The sequence below is a fragment of the Numenius arquata genome, chromosome 7 (genome assembly GCF_964106895.1).
Source record: "Numenius arquata chromosome 7, bNumArq3.hap1.1, whole genome shotgun sequence".
NCBI classification, from domain to species: domain Eukaryota; kingdom Metazoa; phylum Chordata; class Aves; order Charadriiformes; family Scolopacidae; genus Numenius; species Numenius arquata.
This window is the reverse complement of record NC_133582.1, coordinates 51,842,682-51,857,544: the sequence shown is the minus strand read 5'-3', so window position 1 is coordinate 51,857,544 and position 14,863 is coordinate 51,842,682. Positions and strand designations below refer to the sequence as shown.

The window sequence follows — 14,863 nt, the reverse complement described above, 5'->3', positions numbered from 1 at the left end:
TGCAGCAATGCATACTTATGCAGAACAATTCAATCCTATTCAAAACCAGCACTCCATGTCTGTCCCAACCTAAAACTCAGCTGGATGATATAATAGCTTATTGTTTGATGCAAGCATGGACCACTCAGGTAATAACATCTGTAAGACTTGAGATTTGTTGTCATTTCTCCACTGAGGAATAAATGGGAGAAAGTTGTAGTTTAATGTCATATACAGATTATGGCATATAATATAATATTCATAGCCTGTTGTACTATAAATATAACATGCTACAAATATTATGCATTTTTATATACATGTGAAAACCCCAAAATTATTTGAGATTTTAATTGTGGGAGAAGCAACCTCCGAGTTTACAGTTTTATTTATCTTTCTCTTTTCTTCTAACAAACTGAAAAAAATGGTGTCTGTTTTTCACTAACAACTTTGTAGAAAAAAAGGTGGGGCTAAAACCGAGGCAACCTTGAAATACATGTCGTAATAGAGAAAAATTAGAAACCAGCAAGCTCCCGAGCTGCAGAAGTGTTAGGGAAGCTGATATTATTTTTCATTCATGATCACAAATGCTTGTAGCCCATTTTTGGCAGACTTAACGGTTTGTCCGGAGATGTTCAGAGAATAAATTATCATCTAAGTTGATAAAAGGAAACATCAAGCAATTCACTGTACCATGATGTCAGGCTTGAGACAGAAGCAGCACTGTGAAAACTGTCTGTTTCCAAAAAAACCAATATTCCAGGTACAATGATAACTTCTTTGAGGTTTTAACTTCAAATTACGTTCAGTGGTGTGACTTTAGAGTAAAAGTGCCAGTTAGGGGCATTACCATGAGCCCAGGGAGCACTCATGAGTACAGGGAGCACAACACTGATACCTATGGAGCACTAAGATCCGCTATTTCTATTTCCTCCTGAGCATCGAACACGAGAGTTTATGTGCTTCTGGCTTCCTGTAGGATCAAAAGGGAATTTTCTTTATTCGCTTGATCAGAGGCAAAGCAGACTGTTCTTGGGGAACAATTTCTTATGTTGTCTGTGTCACTGACAGCCGTTAATGGAAATGTCATGATCAAGTGGAAATCAGCTGTAACTGATGTTGGTCACTATGTTACTTTGATGAAATAAGAAAAATAATCGATAAGGGCCAAGAGCCAGGTAAGATGAGCACCTGCATTTCCTCTTGGCTTAAGGTCGGTGGAGATTTTTTTGAAAATTGTACTATAAAAGTGAGAGAAGAGGGATTGTGCCCTAAAAAACACTGCTACTGAGGTTAGTAGAAATTTTGGGTTTGGGTGAGAGCAGATCTGAGTAGTGAGTCCTCTGTTTCAGCCCCAATTTGTGAACTGCCAGATACCCGCAGGCTCTGGTGAAATCAGTCAAACAGTTTCTGAAAAACTGAATGGCCACAGGATCAGGTCCTGGGTTATCGTTTCATTCTGGAGGGAATTTGCTAATGTAGTCAGTCAAGTAAGCTCAATTTTGATGCCATCGCATTTTATTTGACACTAAACTAAAACAGCTGTTTGCAATTAGCACACATAAAAAGAACAATAACAAAAATGCAGCCTGCCCTTCCAGCTCTATGCATACTCAATGCAGGGTTCACCAAGTTCTGGTGATTTTCCCTCCCTGTGCTCTAACTAAAACATCCAACACAATTGATCTCGCTGAAGGCCAAATGGAAAAAAAAAAAAAAATATGTTTATGGTTCTCCCAGTGTTTGTGATGGGCAGCAGCGACTGGTTAATGGAAGATAAACGCTGCTCCGGGCGCGTGTGCAGGCAGGGCTCTCGCTGCTGCGGAGCTGATCTAAGCACTAAGAAGTTAAAGGGAGGCGAGGGCCGGGTGAGGGCTGATGCTGTGCTGGGACAGGATGAGGTAGAGAGCTGGTTTCTTACCAGGACTGGGATCCAGGGCAGCTGGCCCACCCTCCCATTGGGAACAGGGAACAAGGAGCTTGTAAAATACACAGACCAAATGGAAATGACCCCTATTGACTGAAACCAGCTGCATGTCAGACCTCTCGCTGTCTGTCTTGATTTGCTATCTCAAATAAATGGATGTGGTAGAAGGGGCTATGGAAAGAAAACAAAATAATTTATTCTCCTTGAAGTCGTGCCACGCTAATAAGCCGCAGTTTTTACAGCTGAAAAAAAAATGTTTATTCGCAGATTAAGTTTTTCCCTCTTTTTTTTTTTTTAAGCTTTGAAAGTCTGCAGTTTAGAATAAGACATACTATAGCTCATTTTCAGAGGTCTTTGACAAATATAACATTGGTAGATTTTGTTAGGTATTCATCACATAAAACTGCTGGCTCATGAGAGCTTGTTTTTTTTTCATTTCGATTCAGAAAACAGTTACAACAGCTTTTGTTGGTGCTTTGGCTTAGATCTGCATGGTGGCTCAGCTCCACAAAAACGGTCCTAGCAAATTTTGAAGAAGAATGATGTGCAGAATGACTTGACTTATTCATGTGTTGTTTTCCACATTTTCCCTGATACACTCCTGGGTAACAGCAGTTATTCTGAGCATTGTGAAGAGCTGCTTGCAGTAACCAGGGTGGTGCTTGAATTTGGACACATTAAGGGCGACAGCTGCTCAAATCCTACCAGGATGGGTTACTGCTATTGATGTTAGACTGAGCTCCGCTCTGACTTTAGAGGTAGGAAAGGAGGTATTTAACCTCCCTGCCATAGTTGCCTTGATCTCTTTTTGAGAGCGTCAGGTTGTGACACATGCCATAGTGCGGTCATGGTTTGATAGGCTTCCTTAAGGAAACTTCGTAAGTCATCAGTCTAGTTTTCCTTCATGCAAACTGAGGCACTGATATGTTTTGCAAATGTATCTTTTTTTTTTTTTTTTTTTTTAAAGTCTTATTCAGCCAACTGATCGCTAGTGAAATAAGCCACCAAATTTGGATTAATGCATCTATTAGAGTGTCTCGGCGGAATGACCTTCATAAAGTCTGCAAAAACACATGGGATACAAAAATTTGAGGACGGTGCTTTGAATTGACCTTGTTACTTATTTTTGCCTTCCACAACCTTCCTTTTTTTTCTCTAATATTTTTCTTTTTCTCCTTAAGAAGTTGTTTCTTCCTCACTCACAAGTGCACAAACACAATAGGGCAGCAGCTTTGGACATAGGAGCTGTGGCCTTGCAGTGGAGTTGTGCAGACAGGTATTTCAATATAAAGTAGATTGAAATTGCTGTCTATAGGTTCTGAGTGTCCTGGCAGTTACTCTCTTTGCTTTAAAGACAAAACCAAAATGCAATTCAATCTGGTCATTGCTCCTCCATTGGCAGATTTTGGCCATGTTGGCTTGTAGGATCTTCTGACTATGGGGAAAGGCATACCACTGTACCCTGTACCACTGCTGTTTCTTGCTGGCTGTCCTGTAGGTGGTATCTCTTACTGATAAGCTATCAGCTATTCATTATATCCTCTGGCTGGGTAATGAATTATGAGCTAGTTGATGGGTTTTTCTGATCATGCCAGTCTGGCATCAAGTGATACTGCAGACCTCCTTCCTTCCATTCTTATCTTACAGTTTTCTGCCAGCTAATTATTTGCACTAGTGAGAGTAAACCAGTAAAAACATGTAAAGAGGTAAAGAGGTCCTGTGTGGCTGTCTGTAAAGAATATTGTATGTTGAGCAAGACGCAGAAGCACGGATGTGAAGGTGACAGTACAAGACGTGAGGAGTACAAAACAGAGAGGGCAATTAACGTGTGATAACAATACAGCAGACGTTTGAATATTCCAGCAAAGATAGAGGATCAGGTTGAGGCCACCCTCGTTATTTTCCTGGCTTTCTGATGAACAACCAGGTTGGGTGCTAGTACGAATGTAGAATATATTTGAGTCTGACTTTGAAAAACACGTCAATGCAGTATATTTATCAATGAGTCTTTTCCATAATATCTGTAGTAAAAAGAAGAGCGGAACTTTGTTTCACTTTTATTTTAATCAGACTTTCATTTTTAAAAGTTGAAAGAGTACAAGCTTGATGAAGCTAACGCTACTGAGCTGGCCAAATTAAAAAGGATGAGAGCCAGTTATTTTTCCTCAGCAGCACAGTAGGAGATATGTAACTGTTAAATTTCAGTTCAGATGTTTATATCTTTACATATTTACAGTGGAAAACTAGATTAGAGCCCAAGAATATGTTCTTTCTCAAACTGAAATAAGATGCCTTTTATCAAGGGAACAGCAAGAAAAAAACAAAATAAATCTCAAAACACAGGACAAGGCACCATTTCTACAACAGCAGAAATCTTACTCTGATTGCTCAGATCATCGTGCATGAATGTTGAATTTTCTGCCTTGTTCTGTTCCAGAGACTGAAGGCAGCCCTGACTCATCATCCTGCCGCCATGTCGAATGGGAATATGAACACCATGGGCCACATGATGGAAATGATGAGCTCGCGGCAGGACCAGACGCCACACCATCATATGCACTCACATCCTCATCAGCACCAGACACTGCCACCTCATCACTCATATCCGCATCAGCACCAGCATCCGGCGCACCATCCTCATCCTCAGCCTCATCACCAGCAGAACCATCCCCACCACCACTCCCACTCGCACCTTCACGCGCACCCGGCACATCACCAGACCTCGCCGCACCCCCCGCTGCACTCAGGTGGACAAGCACAGGTAGACCTTCATGCCATGCGGCATTGCTGAGTTTTGCTGTTACTTGGAGTTAAAGCCTGATCCCTCTATTGTTTCTTCTTGCACGCATGTCTTGGTAGATACAAGCCCCTCGGGCTACTCATAAATCCCTACTACCAGTGGTGGGGAAGCACAAAATTTATTCAGAAAATGGAGTGAAGCAACAACTTGTTTTGCTGCTTAATTTTCTAGACATTTGTAATATCTTACTTTATAAGGAGATCCAAGGTTTTTCAGTGCTCTGAGCTCTGCAAATTGCCACATATCCTTTTATGGATGAGGTTTATTATGGAGATTAGCATATTATATATGTTGCTTAATGTGCTTGAAGCTGAACTTCTCAGGTCAAGATTTAAAGAGCTGTGTGTGCTCTACTGACAGAGACGCATTGCACGATCTGTTGTGAAGTAAGATGGCACTTCTTGTGTACTCAAAGCAAGAAGTGAGTCTGTGTAAATAAAGAACCTCATTGCACTTAACGAGCTATTTATTTCCTGTCAAGACTGGAGATAGTAGAGGTGGTTTTAAGATATACTGGTTTAGAGGGAAAGAAAAAAGGATCCAGACACTGTGAAGGGGATAACACCCCCCAGCTGCAGAGAATGAGAGAAAGCCAAGATTGGCTGAGAGTGCGGGCAATAGTGGGTAGATGTTGTGTCAGGAGAAAAGGATGGTGAATCCAATCTAAGGAGAGAGTTTTAAACCAGGAAGGAAATTTTGAACTGCATTCAGGTGATGAGAACTCAGTGAAGGTCTCCATTGAATGAGATGGAGATCTCCATTTTCGGACCAGATATATTGGCTTCAGCAATTTGGATAATTCAGTATCTGAATGCTTCTTGAACTAATGAACTAGTGAGCATGGAATTTAGCAGAGTCAATTTTAAGAGGAATTCTATTAATATCTTAGGATGATAAGCTTCTGCTTTGAGATTACACAAGAAAAATAAAGCTCTGGGGGTAGCAACTGTAACATGACAGGTCAGGGGAGCAAATTTGAGGAGGACAAGTGAGCAGTGCACAGAATGAGTACAAAGAGGAGTGCTAGCCATAAGAAGTTCAATCTGTGAAGTATTGTGTTGCTTGCAAATACCTTTCAGACAAGCTCTTAGAAAACATTAAAGAAAATGAGAGGATTTGGCTGACATCCCAGTGTCCCACAACATTAACTATTTACTAACATCTAGCTTTATTATTGCAGAGGCTACAAGCACATGGGATTTCCCTAAAGCATTTGCTAATGAAAAATGAATTGTTAGCTTTAGAGAAACAGTCTAAATAAGAGAGCAGCAGACTCCCCTGTGAGAAGATGTCCAGATCTTTCCTAAGTTTAGTTGAGTTTTTATTTTGTGAATTCAATTATTATCCCATCTGTTAATGAGTTATTTTCCTTGGAGTTGTTTAAAAACTCCAATAAAAAGACATTATCTCATAACAGAGAAACCAAAAGTAACCTGATGGCTGTCGTGGAGGTCCGTGAGAGAGTAAGAAGGAAGTTGTGCTTAGCAGACTGAGGACTCCATGGATTAGATGAAGTCAATTAACCTCTCGGAGGCTTTTAAAAGAAGGGTATTACTACTGACACCTCAGCAAGGGGTTGGGAGGATAAACATGTTAATACAGGTGGAGAAGTCAGATAGCATGGTATGGAGCACTCCTGCAAAACATCCGTATTACCACTTTTAACAGGTGAGGAGAAAACAACTACAAGAGAAAACAAACATCCCAAGTTTAAGGGTAAGATATCAACCAATGAGCCAGTGTGCTACAGCCACCTCTTCCTCTTAACTTATGTGCTGCTGAAGCTGGTTTTGAGTCATTCCGGTTAGGACAGTCTCGACGCCTAATGCTTTGTATTCCCTGTTAGCTAGGAACCCCGAAAGATTCACAGGTGGGCAAGAAGAAATACGGGCACCAGGGTAGGTGGACCAATTGGCAGCCACAAAGCTAGGTCAGATTCACTCCAGTCTTGAGCTGAGACCACAGTCAGATGAGCTTTGCTATGTACAGCCTGTCACTGGAGGCAACAGGCCCCACCAGGGATCAAGAAGGTCTTCACCTTATCCATAGGTGTAGGTGTCCCCAAGAGGATGGGAATGGAGAAAGATGGCTGCTGAGGCTGAGCTGGACTCCTAGAGTCAGTGGCTTCCCTGGGCAGCAGAGCCCTTGCTCGTCTGCTCCCAGGGTGCAAAGGCAATAGTGATATCTGAACAGATGCATTAGTGGGGAGAAAAGAAGGGTTTGCTGAGTAATAACCACATGGTTATTACTTTCTAAGCTCATCCATAGTCCCCATGGTAGGCAATGGCCTCTTTAATAGTCAGATTGCTCCAGCAGACGTTAATTTTATGGTGCGTTTTACTAATTATTAACCTCCTTATTCTTCTGATCCAGATTCTTCCCTTCCAAGCCACCTGCCAAATGACGGCACGGTCCATGCCGCTGTGAGCCGTGTGCCCCCATGCTGAGACTGTTGTTATTTTACACCACACCTTTTTGTAAAGTCAGAATTCATTTAATGCTTTTCAGCTACCATTTTGATACACAGGAGCCCAATGAATTATGCTTTCATAGAATGAATGAATGCATGGATATTAGTTTTGTAGTAAGTCGCAAAGAACAGAGACAAGTGTTGCATCAAGGATAAAAGTAGAAATCACCTTCTGATAGGTATCTTTCCGAGAGAGAGATTTTATCAAGTTGTTGCCTGAACTACTACCAAAATGACAATCTTATTCTTGTATTGAGGGTTTCTTCGTATCAAACTTGCAAGAAGAATAGCTTAAGCAGAGGAGTAGTTTGGATGTTGTTGCATTTTGTTAGCTGTCCTACATTTGTCTTCATTATGGATACATGATTAGCATCCTCTTAAAAAAAATATTAACCTCAATTTTAGTATATGTTCATTTTCTTTCTTATGTACTTAGGCAGGGCAGCGAACTCCTGCTAGAGACTGATGCTTAGACAGTTACTAAGATATAAACTAATAGATTTCAGGGTTAAGAGCTAACTACTAAGAGTCAGTTAATTATCCCACGTGACATTATTAGTGATGTAATGGCAACCTTTATAATTAATATCTGCCGGAGACGGAGAGAAGATTTTGTTGTTCTGAAAATGTGCTCTGACTGCCCAAAGACTGACTGGTACATTCTGGAAACAAATGACTCACCAGTTATTCAGGAGAAAATGACCATATGAGGGGAAAGAAGGAAAAAAAAAGAAATTTATAGTTACCTTTTTCTGCCTGTTTAGCAGACCCCATTGGGAGAGTTAAGAAACAAGAATTTTTAATGCTGGATGAAAAAGGAGAAAAATGGGGTAAGGAAAGTGTTTGCTGTCCGGAAACATAAATAACAGATCTCTGAAGTCCGGAAAGGTGTTGTATGTGAAAAATAAAAGGCCTTTGATGAAATGTTGACATTAAAAGGGATCTCTGAGGCCTCTGCACTGAGATATCTTGCTAAAGAGGTGGCGTGCCCGGCCCTGGTGGATGGGGAGCAGCTGGCAACCCTTGGCAGCGATCTCCTGGCCAGTGGTCCGGTGCGGCTGCCGCAGCCCTGCGACTCCAGCCCCCGGTGTGGACAGAGGGTGGGAGATTTTACCAGCAAACATAAGGACTTAATACGAGCTGAAACTTTAAAAGTCAGTCAGAAAGTGCGGGGTGGCTTATTTGTTTTCAGAAGGTTATTTTTTTTAAATAATTTTTCTGCTACTGTGAGAGAGGTTCCCTGACCGTGCAACGTAAAGCTGGGAATAAATTCGGCTTTATGCAAAAAGCGTTATCAGATGCACAGAATAATTACACATAAAATTGCCACTTTAATTGACACAAGTCAGCTGGGAGAGGAAGCAAACTCTTTTTTGCAGTTTGTGGCGAGATTCTAGACAGAAAAGCGACCTCGCAAGACGATAGTATCATTTTAATTGAGACAGACAGAGGTGTTAGGCAAACACATCTTAATTGCTGCAATTGAAATTCAGGGCTCAGTCTGACAAAGCGCTGAGTACGTCCACTCCCTGGAGTCAAAAGGAAGCACCTTGGAGGTTTGGGCCTTTGCCAGAACAAGAGGGTTAATTTTGAGTCAACAATTCAGGTTTCCAGACTGTTCCAGACTGTGCCGGAGCGGCGGAAGCAACGTGAGCAGCGGCTCCCGCAGCACTCGAGCAATGGGACCCGTGGGTCGGGCTCCCAAGCCCTGAGCACAATCCAGAGCCCGGTGGCCTGGGCACCACAGGGAAGCAGGAAAGCAATCCAAAAACTGGCTATTCCCAGGCAGCTGAACGTTAAGTCTGATGCTCGTTCCTAACAGGGGTGTGGGCAAGTGTTTCATCCGTCCAGGAGTCGGAGCACAGACTGCATGGGGCAGCCCCCACCATGTGCTTTTTCTGTAATAGCATCGGCCAGTTGCTCTCAGGAGCAGGACCAATACTCTCCTGCACTTGAAAAAGCATAAATACGTATTTTTGCATAGTTTCATAGCAGCAGGGCTGGATGTGGTGCACCTCTGCTGTCAAAACGACGCTGCTGAATAAAAAGGAGTGTAGCGTCCACGAGGGTCAAATGAAAATGCCCGTGAAGGGGAATATCCCTTCTCCACACAGTGCAGGGATGCTAAAATGCAGGTTTGAGTGTAGGTGCCTAAATCCTTTCTTTTGGCCCCAACTGAGATGGCTTGTGTGATCCCAGCCCTCGGCTTCCCGGCTCCATGCAGGCGCGAAGAGCCTCCTGTCTCTGGAGGTGGTAAAACAAGAGATGGAGATGTGGGAGCCTGTGAAATAGAAATGTCCTAACATTTTGGAAGCAACTGGGGGGGAAAAAAGAGGCAGAAATAAGGCAGCTACAGTCTTCTGCTTTGATTAAAACAGTTGCTGAGAGAAACTTGACGTTTCAGGTTTGAAATAGGTGGTGGCAGAGAAAGTACCTAAGTGAAATGTTTTTAATAACTGTAAGGGGAAAAATATTTTCCCTACTAATATTCAGAGGATCGTTTCAAAAAAGTCTCCCCTTTGACCATGGCAAGGATATGCCAGCAGCTAATTTCAGTGGCATCTGGCGCAGTCTTTCGACTTGTGCCTGTTGCAGACCTCGCCGGGGAGCAGGACGAGGGTGTGAGATTTCCCTTCCCCTCCCAGCATCCCCCTCCATAATTTTCCCTCCGTCACCACCCCCTGCCGAACCTTTTCTTCCTCGCCAGGTTTCGCCAGCAGCCCAGCAGATGCAGCCCACGCAGACGATACAGCCGCCGCAGCCGACCGGAGGTCGCCGGAGGAGGGTGGTGGACGAAGACCCGGATGAGAGGAGGCGGAAATTTCTGGAAAGGAACCGAGCCGCCGCCACGCGCTGCAGACAGAAGAGGAAGGTCTGGGTGATGTCACTGGAAAAGAAAGCAGAAGAGCTCACCCAGACAAACATGCAGCTTCAGGTGCGAGCCACTGTCTGCGCCCCCGAGGACACAGAGGGGCTCTTTGTGCTCGGAGGGGCTGGCAGGGCCAGCGAGCCCTCGCCACCTTCGGGTCTGCCCCCGCACAGCCGGCTCCTAGCGGGACCACGGGTGTAATCAAAGTCAATTAATCAGGATGTGTGCACTTCAATTAAAGAAATAATTGTATTTTAGCGGGATAAGCCAGGAAAAAGCTGTCTTGGGATTTAGAAGCCTTTGCTAGACGGAGTTGTATTTATTTTCTTTCCTTGTCACCACTATTTGTGGGGAATTTTTTTTGGAAGTGCCATTAACTCGGCTGTAAAAGACTTCTTCAGAGCATGTAGCTAACCCCTCATTCAAAGCCAGTGAGATAGGAGTGTAAATAGATCAGCCTCCCGGTGAAGAAAAGAATGAAGTGGATGGATGAAAATACCCTGAATATGATAAATAAAAGCCCTTCTTATGTTGGTGCCCTTCTTTATGGTGGGCACAGTACTTCTGCCCCATCTGGAGGTGTGCCTGTGCACTGCCAAGGGTGGAAAGACCAACTGCTTAATGGCACTCCCCCAAAGCACGGAGGTGTGAGCAACACCCAGGCACTGGCCTGGGTGACATGCTGTAGGTGACATGCTGTAGGTGACAGCAGCCCTGCCACCACACCGCCCAGAGCGGCAGGCTGCCGTTTGCCCCCACGGGTCTGGCCCCCCCATGCTGATGCTGAGAGCCAGAGTATTTCCTGAGCAGATTAAAACACTGACAAAAGTATCTCTGGTGCTGTGAAGGGTTAGTTTGCTTGTCAATTTATGTCATCAAATCTGGAAGCCAAATTGCCTTCAGAAGAAGTTATAAAATAATGTCACGGACAAATAAATGTTAACATAACTCCAGTACACGAGCACCGAGTGGCATTTTTGCTCAGTTCTTCCAAAGTTGTGGAGCAGTTTCTGTGTCTTTGGGTTTAAACTTTGCAGAAGAGCCTGATTTAAGCATTGTGACAAACCAAATCTTCCCTTTCTTTTCTAGAACGAGGTTTCCATGCTGAAAAATGAGGTAGCACAGCTGAAACAGTTATTGTTAACACATAAAGACTGTCCGATAACAGCTATGCAGAAAGAATCACAAGGATATCTAAGTAAGTAGCTGGTATGTTTGCACTGTCTCCACACTCCTCACAGGAAAGCCAAGTTTCTAATTCTTCCCTCCAGAACCCCTTCTTGGTCATACTCCCACTTGAACCTGTCTTCTCAAACATCATCCGAGCCATCCGATCTCCTGCCCTTATTTATCCAGCCCTGCTCAAAACCAAAAAAGCCCTGGTTTGCATCCCACCCAGCAGAGTTAGCCTTCCCCACCCCTCCCTTCCGCAAGGAGATGCACACAGATGGACGCTCGCTCCCCTGTGGAGGATCCCGCTTGAACTCACAGCTCCAAACCTGCAAGAGTCCTCCTGGGCGCAGCACTGCCAGCACCTTAAACTAACCCTCAAAAGGAAAATTAAAAAGGAAAACATTACAGTCCCCTCCAGCGAAAATGGTACTGTGCTCTGACAGTGGTGCAGACCAGGCGTGGCGCAGGTTTTCAAGGTTTGTCAACTCTTTTTTAACTCTTATCTTTCTTTTTTCTTTCAAAAAATCTCATCTAATGGAGATGTTGAATTGATTCTGTCTAGTTGATGCATTTTACACTTGTGGTAATTTAGGGACAAATTCTTTGCTCGGCCCTAGAACCGCTCAGAAGAGCCTCAGGGTTAATATTTGCTAGATTGCGACATCCTCTTAAAATAGAGCCCATTTCTGTCTCCTCTGCATCACTATGCATCTGGCTCTTTAACAGTACTCAAAGAAAAAAATACATAATTCTATTACATTCCTATCAACTGTTGCTTGAATTAGATTTTCTGTGCTGCAGTGCACCACACTCTAATTTTGATTCCTGCTGGAGCGAATAAAGCATTTAAGCATCCCAACTGATTTTATAGACCTTAAGATACCAGGCTTTTTATCCTGACATTGGTTTCATAGTCATTAAGGTCTTGGACTTTTTTCAAGGACCCAGCTCCCAAAGTCAGGGTGATATCAGAGAAGCTGGCTTAAAAAAATATAACAAAAACTGCAAAAGATCAGAACATGGAAATTGTGTATTTTGAAATCCTGGGATTTGTGCATGCCTCAGGTTGTTAGTATTGCTGCCGTAGTAGTACATCCCCTTTCCAGGAGTGTCACCCAGCCTGGGCTTGTCGCTCGGATGGATAATTGAATGTGTGTTGTCTCTGTGCCCTCACCCCTTCCCAGGTCCCGAGAGCAGTCCTCCCGCGAGCCCGGTCCCAGCTTGCTCCCAGCAGCAAGTCATCCAGCACAACACCATCACGACCTCCTCCTCCGTCAGCGACGTCGTGGGAAGCTCCACTCTCACCCAGCTCGCCAGCCACAGAACAGACATCAACCCCATCCTTTAAAAGTGGTTGATCAGAAACTGCTAGGGAAGCATGGTAGCGTATCAAAGCGTCCTCTGTGCTAAGGACATTTGCAACCGTAACTCAAGCCTGGAAGATTCCTCAGTTCTTGAAAGACTCTGGCTTTCATTTTTATAGTTATTAAAATGTCTTTTATACTTAGTTACATAAAAGGGAGTTATGCAATTAATATGCTATCAGCTTGAGAAATGCTTTGGTGCTTTCTCCAGTTTTTTTTTGGTACCAGTTACTTGTTTATAAACCTAACTGTTTCTGTACATAGTCATGTTTCTTTCTCACCAATCTAGCCTGAAGCCTCAGAAATACAGAGTTGTGTTAAACTGCAGCTTGTTAGCCAACGTGAGGCATGAAAAGTATTAAACAGAGTCATACGTAGGTAACTAGGACTAATTAGGCTATAAATATATAGAGAGGGCATCTGCTGACAGCATAATAAAAAATGAGTTAGCATTGTGCTATCAGCAGACCCCGTCTTGCATTCAGAGCCTCTTTCAAAGCGGTTATATAGGATGTGGCTATCAGGACGAAATCAAGCCCAAATAGTGTGCTCTTTTGGCTCTTCTCTAGCCTTCTCCTCTCTCCCCTACCCTGCCCTTTTTCTCCTCCAGTTTTTCTGACACCTTCCTTTTCCCTTCCCAAACCCTGTTCTTCCCCCCAGCTTTTTTTTCCCTGCTTTTTTTCATTCCAAGGCTTTCTCGCTTCCCTCTCTTCCTCTCAAAGAACGGAGATGAACAAGCGAAAACTTCAAGCCCACCTAAAAACTGTCAGCGCGGCCGCTGCTTTCACTAGCTCTTCACCTGCAGCTGGGCTGTGCTGAGCGTTTGCCTTTTAAAAAATAGAAATGCCCCTGATTTAGTGTTTTTAATAAACAGTGAAAGGCGAAAGCAGTGCAGCCCCAGGTGAGGTGGGATTGAGAGCCAGCTGTGTTGATGCTAGCAGCCCTGTAAGCTTCTGTGGCGCAGTACGGGCGTAGCGAGCAACACCTGAGAATCACAGCAATTCTTTTGCACTGCCAGTCATTAACATAGAAAAAACCTTGTAGTATATAATAATTCAGGAAAGTTCTGTTCCCTAACCCGGTTGTGTTATTCTAGCAACGAAAGCTAACAGCCTCAGGTTTCACGGGCTATAAATGAGAAATAAATCAGCGTAACGGTTCTGACCAGTTGGAAAAATGCCATTTTTAATTCCCAGGGAAAGACCTGCTCTCTGCAGGCGTTCCTTTAAGCATCCATGGACAGATCCCGAGCTGGCAGACAGCAGTGTAGCTTCACTGACTTTAATGGCACTTAACGCCTGTTTATCGCGGGTAAGAAACTGTCTCATTAGGACGCTAAATAATTTTTAGAAGGCATGCAGCCGCTAAAAAGCGCTGCAAGAATGGCAAATCCCACTGCACTCTGGATAAAATTCAGCCTGCAAAGAAGGTCTGGAAAAGAGCCTTGTGCCACAATTAAGGTTTTTGTTTGGACTCTGAGCATGCCCCTCAGCGCAACTGATTTGCATCCCCAGTGATTGATGGGAAAATCAGGCAGAGATGATGCCAGTTAATTACGCTGCCTTGCCGAATACTGGGACCTGATTTTGCTCTCAAATCTGTCAGCAGCAAAACCTCCCGCTGCTTACCCGGGGAGCGGGCTCTGAGCTGGTGATACACGTTCAAACATTTTGAGCTGCATCTTTAACAGCAAAAGCTAATTCATGTTATTCCCAGCAAATCCACTAGCCCTGCACAGACTTTGTTCTGAAGCAAAGTTCTCCTCCTCAAAGGCTGTGTCTTTGGTTTTTAGAAGAGTTGTGGAGTTGAAAAGGGTGGCTCTTCTCCATGCAGGAGGGAGAGTTGGAACAACTGAAGCGTGAGGCACTGTAAGGAGCAGGGCCTGCCTGGAAGGGAAAGCAAAATTCGTTTCCGAATTAGTTCTTATCTTGGTAAATAACTTTTTATCAGTATTCTTTAACAGCTCACTTTCCGTTTATGCAAATACATTCAAAAGAAGAAGATTTTTAATGTACAGTGTAAATCTTGACTTGATTATATAGTCTAAGAACCAAAAAAACCTACGAAAAATACAAATGTACAGGATTTTCTATTATATTTTAGACAAACATATACTTTTAAAGTGTTTTAAATACTGAATCTATAATTTTTTTAACCTCCAGTTGTAATAGCTAAATGGTTTTGCTTCACCACAGCTCCCAAGGGAACCTTTTTCAAATATGTAGGCGAGCAAAATGTTCCAGCTGAGTATCCACTATGTAAAAAAGCCCAAATAAGCATTTCC

The 14,863-nt window shown here is 43.5% G+C and overlaps 1 protein-coding gene across 1 annotated transcript in view; it reads left to right on the top strand.

Annotated features, from left to right (window-relative positions):
- Window positions 1-14,570, top strand: part of CREB5 (cAMP responsive element binding protein 5) — a 216,468-nt gene extending 201,898 nt beyond the window's left edge. Inside the window, exons 8-11 of the mRNA XM_074150389.1 lie at window positions 4,341-4,664; window positions 9,881-10,108; window positions 11,132-11,240; window positions 12,400-14,570. Of these exons, the coding sequence (XP_074006490.1) occupies window positions 4,341-4,664; window positions 9,881-10,108; window positions 11,132-11,240; window positions 12,400-12,563 (825 nt within the window). The 3' untranslated portion in view covers window positions 12,564-14,570. The remainder of the gene's footprint in view (window positions 1-4,340; window positions 4,665-9,880; window positions 10,109-11,131; window positions 11,241-12,399) is intronic.
- The last annotated feature ends 293 nt before the right edge of the window (window positions 14,571-14,863 follow it).